Genomic DNA, 6,000 nt, shown 5'->3' with positions numbered 1-6,000 from the left:
TCTCTCAAAATAATTTTTATTCGAACGCAGCTCTTTGTGCGTTACGCGGGCGTGTTGGATTCCCCTTCCAACAGGCAGCACTAGTGAACATTATTAAAAAATAGCAGGCGTCGTCGTCTCGTGCCTGGCCGCCGCCGCTCGGGAGCCACGCCCGCGCAGTCCGGTCCCTGCACGAGCCGCCACGGTGAGCACTGGCGCCCTCGCGAGGCGCAACGCGTCACTCACCTCCGCGCGGCGGCCGCACGCGTTCCCACGAAGCGATGCTGCTCTAGGAACCCTGGTCCCGTGTCCTCGCACGAGTAGCGATGCCACCTGCTGGCAAGCCACCGCTGCGAGCCAACTCAATCTTCACAGCCAGCACCTGCGCCACCACAAAGTGAAAGGATGTTTACGCCTGCTTCGCTTTTGCATTCACACGGCGGCCTTCCGCACGATCGCCACACGGCAAAATGATGGTTTTTTTGGGGAAAATATGGAAACGCGTTGACATTGATAGGTAGGCCGGCTACAATTCCAGTGTACATATGAGTTACTTGTGCCTTAAATCGCTACTTAATAAATCCTAGCGAATGCTTACAATGGCAAAAATGTATTCTGTGTAAATGCAAGCTTACGTCAGGATACCAATACATAAAAAGAACACCAACGTCGTACATTTCCAAGGATTGTTCCTAGTGTTGTTTTTCTTTAAGAAACATGTAAATGACAGCCGCAATTCCCTCGGAGTTCCCATACACGGGGGAGAGCGCTTGAGGAAAATGGAGGCGTACAAAGTCAATAAGCTGAAAGTACAGTACGACATGTTTCAGCAATTTCTGAAAAATACACACAATCCGAATTTCTCCACCGCGCAAGCGACACACCGCGTGCAGACGAACAATTATTCGGCGTCGATAGGCGAGCCCCATCAACGCCGCGGTTTCTTGCGGCTCCAGGTCGCTAGTTCGACAAACACAACGCCGGGTATCTTGATTTAGGTTCACGTTGAACAAGCCTGGGAGTTCATCCGGAGACGGCCACTACTGTGTACCTCGATTGTCCTTTTGGCACGTACAGCACCATAATACAGTTAAAGTTTAACGCTTCTGCCACTATGCGATGTGTCGTTGGAGGCAATGCCAACTTTCTCGGAGGTTATGAGCAATGACGCCCAACAACGCTTCACTCAAACTCGTATCGCTATGTCTTGTGTTTGCTACGCAGACAGGCAGCAGTGGTGCACGCAACGGAACGTTTACCATTAACTCACCCATCTCGTATTGCAGTAAACACTGAAGAAATTGAACATTCGCTGTTAGCATCAGCGCCAATTATCGTCAATCAAAGCAAACAGCACACAAAGCTTCGTTTACACCGACTCCAACAGTGCGTGGGATCCGCATAATTTTTTTTTATACGGCATATTCCCCTCCAAATTTGTCCTGATGAAGTTGACTCTTTCCCTACCATGGGGGAAAAGGTTATTTTATTTTTATTTTTTGTAGGTTACGCCAGATTTTTTATTCTGAAGGAACTACTGCACTCAGTATTTTATGTAATACATAAACAAAAAGCAGAATAACTGCACTTTTCCTGCATAAATGTTTTATTAACAAGATGCATGTTAGATATTAAGATTGTAAAGACACGCTTGTATCTACTAAGAAAAATATGTAACAAAAATTACGAGATATACAAAATGTATGGCCATGTAATTGGCAGTATCTCCAAAAAAATCTCGATTTTTAGTTGAACAGGTAATCTACTACAAAAATGTAAGCACTACAATAGGGCGTGCCGGCCTGCGGCTGCCGATCTTCCGGACAGGTTTGCGTCGTACTCACTCTGTCCAAGTCTGACAAAAAAAAATCGCAGTTCCGCCGGAATGGCGAAACACCGATTGAGATAGCATATTCGTAGATCCCTGTACCAAGTAAAAATAGTAGTTCTATCGGCTGTATAAACTTGTAAACATTCGCTTACTATCTAAATTGACAATGATGTAATATGTAAGCCTGACTCAACGAGGACGTAGACGAAAAAGACACACGGAGACAGCGCTGTGTGTCTGCTTCTTTCTACGTCCTTGTTCAGTCGCGCTTACACATTCTATCATGGATTGAAAGCAACTAGCTCAACAACGTGCTTTAGCTAAATTAAAGGGACCCTGAAACGCTTTTGACGATATTGTACAAACGTACCGAATCGTTAGAGTAGGTCCTTCTGATCATTAATTGACGCATCTAAATGCTCTGCGTAAACGTGTAATTTATTATAAGGTTTTAAAAATGTACATCGCTGCCGATCGCAGCACATCGCTCGGCTGAATTTCAAGCCGCCCCTACCCATTTGACGTTATTTACCCCAATGACGTTAATAGGGCGAGCTACCCGATTGGCTGCCCAGGGCGCCTCATCAATAATGTTTCCTACTTTATGGTGAACAAATGTTGTTCGTAATAGTTGGAATGTTAGTTAATTTGTTTCTCTAAAAGGAACATAGCAGAAAGAGAATGCACAAGAACAATTTGTCACTACGCTTAAGCCCTTGCGGCACACAGCAAGCGTCGTCTGCTTGTGTTACAACACCCTCCATCTTGACGAGAGCTCCGCGGTCAGAGTCGGTGTCCGCCCTTTCGCGAGCACCATGATTCGACTTTGTTGCGTTCTGGGCTGTAAACGTAGCGACAGGCAATATGCCAGGCTGCGAAATTGTGTCCCTCCGCAAGGCAGCAGATGAGCGGACTGGCTGCAGCGCATCGGATTGCCGCTATCCGATCGGCACCAGGAGTTGCGCGTTTGCGGCCGTCACTTTACGAAGAGGATTACTACCGCAATAGTGTTTCGCGAGTCCGGCATTCGGGTAAACGCAAGTACAAGGGGACAGAGCGTGGCCGTTTGACCGTGCCGTTTCACGGGTTGAGCAGAAGCGCAAATGTCAATGGTATGCATGTTGCAGCCACCTGGTGGTACAGGGCTCATCCACACACAGTAGCAGTAATGAAATTTATTCCTCTTTGCTGCTCGTGTAAAGGTTTCGCAGGAGTGTAGTCGGAGATTCCAGATGCCTTATATTATGAGACTAAGGTGCCGAAGGCGCCAACGACAGCAAGCACGCTATACACAGGTGGCCGATGACATTGACGACAGCGACGATTCCTAGCGAGCGCAAAGGGGTCATGCAAGAAAGTGACGCCAACTTGCGCTCTCGCACGAGAGGACGCTCCAGCTTACGAGGGCCCTCCCACTCCAGAGGGCATTCTCGATCCAGAGGACAACCCAGCTCCGCAGAATGTTCTGGTGTCGACTTGCAACCCCGAGGACCAGGGGCAAGATCGAGGTCCCTTTCACAGTCGACCGTAAGAACAACCTGGGTCGATCGAGTCAAGAACGGAGGCCTTGGGAAACCAGGACAACCGACAAGGGCAAGGTCTAGGAGTACTAATGGTAGGGCACAGCCAGAACGTGAGTCAAATCCCCGAATATTGGCATTAGAGTCAGAAAATCGGAAATTAAGGCTAGAACTGTCTGAGCTCAGGGAGGCTTTCAAATGCTTTAAAGAAGGGTCCGAAACACCCTGTAGTCAGATGGAGACAACAGCTCCAAAACCCTTGGCCGGCAAACCTAAACGTAAAGCCCCCCACTCTGTTCCCATTAGCGAAACAAAGGAGGAAGATTTAGAAACCTCTGAGGCAGAGAAGATGGGAGAGAGTGAGGCACCCCCCGAACACAAGAAAGTCAGAATGGCCGCAAGGTTAGCAACAATAGAAAGGACTCTGGCGAAAATCATGGAGCTCATCACTAATCTAGATGCTCGAGTGGGTCAATTAGGAAGGCCCAAAGTTAAGGCAAAGGAAGCGCAGCAGCTGCATCGGCAGTCGTAGCACATTCTTTGTAGCAATGTAGAAAAACATGTGGCTAGACAAAGTTACTTCAGTACTAGCATAGGTTTCGAGCAGGTTTTTCGTGCGACACGCAATTAGTAGAGTTCCATTTCGATATAGTATCTTCAGTTGACAAAGGCATTCCAGTGGACTGTTTGCTCTTAGACTTCTGCAAGGCTTTCGACAAGGTCAGTCATTTCAATTTACCATGCACACCTTGGCCTCTCAGATAATGTAGTCAGTTGGCTTAACAGTTATCTTGCAGGGCGTAAACAACTCCCTTTGGCGAACAGTTCGTGCTCTTCACTAGCTCGTGTTTCATTGGGTGTGCCACAGGGATCCGTGTTCGGATTAATCATGTTTTTATTCTTCTGTTCCGTTCTGTTCTTATGCCGATGACTACGTTGTTTACCGCCAAATCAACACTGCCAGATACATACAAATTTTTCAGTGAGATTTGAATATGACTTCCACGTGCTGTGATACCTAGAGTACCGCTCTGAATATTACCAAATGCAATTACATTCGTTTCCCAAGAGAAAAGTTAGATATACCTAGTTCATATTGTATTAACAACACTGACTGAAACACTGACTGAACCCATAGCCTCTGATATACCTAGTTCATATTGTATTAACAACACTGGCTGAAACACTGACTGAAATGCTGACTGAAACCATAGCGTCTGGCTATGGGTTTAGTCAGTGTTTTGATAATTTATATGGCAAGAGTGGCAATAAAATGCAAATGAATGAATGAAAATGAATGAACATTATCCTTCCCTGCATGACAGCGATAAGTTACTTTGGTATGCATTTCACTAATACAGTTTCCTGTCACGAGCGTACCACCAGAACAACGAATAAGGCAAGTAAAGCTCTCATGTTCTTGGCCCGTATTTTTCACGGTAGCCCTACAAGCATGAAAAAGTTTCTGTACAGAACGCATGTAAGACCTATTCTCAAATACGCCTGCGAGTTTTGGGGTCCTAATCAGCAAAACATTATCGGCTCTTTGAAAAGCATGCAAAATCGCGCCGCCACATTTATCGTCAGTGATTATTGCCATCTTAGGAGCGTCACACCGATGAAGAAAATCTTACAAATGCCTTTCCTAAGCCTTCGTCTCAAGTTCTGTCATAATATTTACCACGAGCGTTTTCATCAAACCAAAATTATCGCTGCACTCTCAACAACATTACCATGGCTTGAAAGTTCGGGTAATCAAATCTACAACCAATTTACTAATATATTCGTTTTTTGCGCACAACTTTTTAATGGAACTTACTTTCTGAATTCAGTAGTCTGCAATCTAATTTCATGTATTAAGAACCGAAATTCACTGTAATCTTTTTTTATTGATTTATATTGCTTTTTTTTTTCTTCGCCCTTTGATGTATTGGCTTTGTCTCACCGTGTTTCAATCATCTCCGCGTCATTATGCACTGTGATTTTATTGCAAAATTTTTTTGGACCCGTGTTTGGCTTCGCATATTAAAAAAACAAACACACAACATCCTCCTCCCCGCGCTATATTACTCTCAAGAGAGTTAAAATAAAAAAAAAATCAATTGTGGGGTTTTACGTGCCAAAACCACGATCTTATTTTGAGGCACGCCGTAGTCGGGGACTCCGGAAATATGCAGCGCCTGGGCTCCTTTAACGTGCAACTAAATCTAAGCACACGGGTGATTTCGCATCTCTTGGGCGAGTGCGGATTGTTGTAATAAATTGTAATAAATAAACAAATTGTTCATTTTTGCGTCTTACCAAATTACAATCCCGGCCGCGGCGGCTGCATTTCGAATGGAACAAAATGCAAAAAAACAAAAGAAAAACGTGTGCTTACATTTAGGCGCACGTTAAAGAATCCCAGATGGCCCAACTTATGCCGGAGAACCGCACTACGGCTTTCCTCTTAATCAGATCGTCGTTTTGCGCCTAAAACCGCATAATTTAGTTTAATCCTTCTCCCGATTACACTGTGAAGTTGCTTGTTTTCTACACTGCACACTAAAGTGGATTTGTTCTTGAACTTGATTTGTTTAGTTATGTCGCAGGCTTCTTATAATCACTGTTGTACGACCCGCCGTGGTTGCTTAGTGGCTATGGTGCTAGGCTACTAAAACATGAGGTTGC

At 45.3% G+C, this 6,000-nt stretch overlaps 1 protein-coding gene across 1 annotated transcript in view; it reads right to left on the bottom strand.

The window, feature by feature from the left end:
- LOC126544748 (octopamine receptor beta-2R-like) overlaps positions 1-6,000 on the bottom strand; it is a 505,579-nt gene continuing 499,579 nt past the window's right edge. Inside the window, exons 2-3 of the mRNA XM_050192214.3 lie at positions 226-361; positions 1-167 (exon numbers count right to left, since the gene is read on the bottom strand). Coding sequence (XP_050048171.1) covers positions 342-361 — 20 coding nt within the window. The 3' untranslated portion in view covers positions 1-167; positions 226-341. The remainder of the gene's footprint in view (positions 168-225; positions 362-6,000) is intronic.

Source organism: Dermacentor andersoni, chromosome 1 (genome assembly GCF_023375885.2).
Source record: "Dermacentor andersoni chromosome 1, qqDerAnde1_hic_scaffold, whole genome shotgun sequence".
In the NCBI taxonomy this organism is placed as follows: Eukaryota; Metazoa; Arthropoda; class Arachnida; order Ixodida; family Ixodidae; genus Dermacentor; species Dermacentor andersoni.
This window is presented reverse-complemented; position numbering and strand designations above follow the sequence as displayed.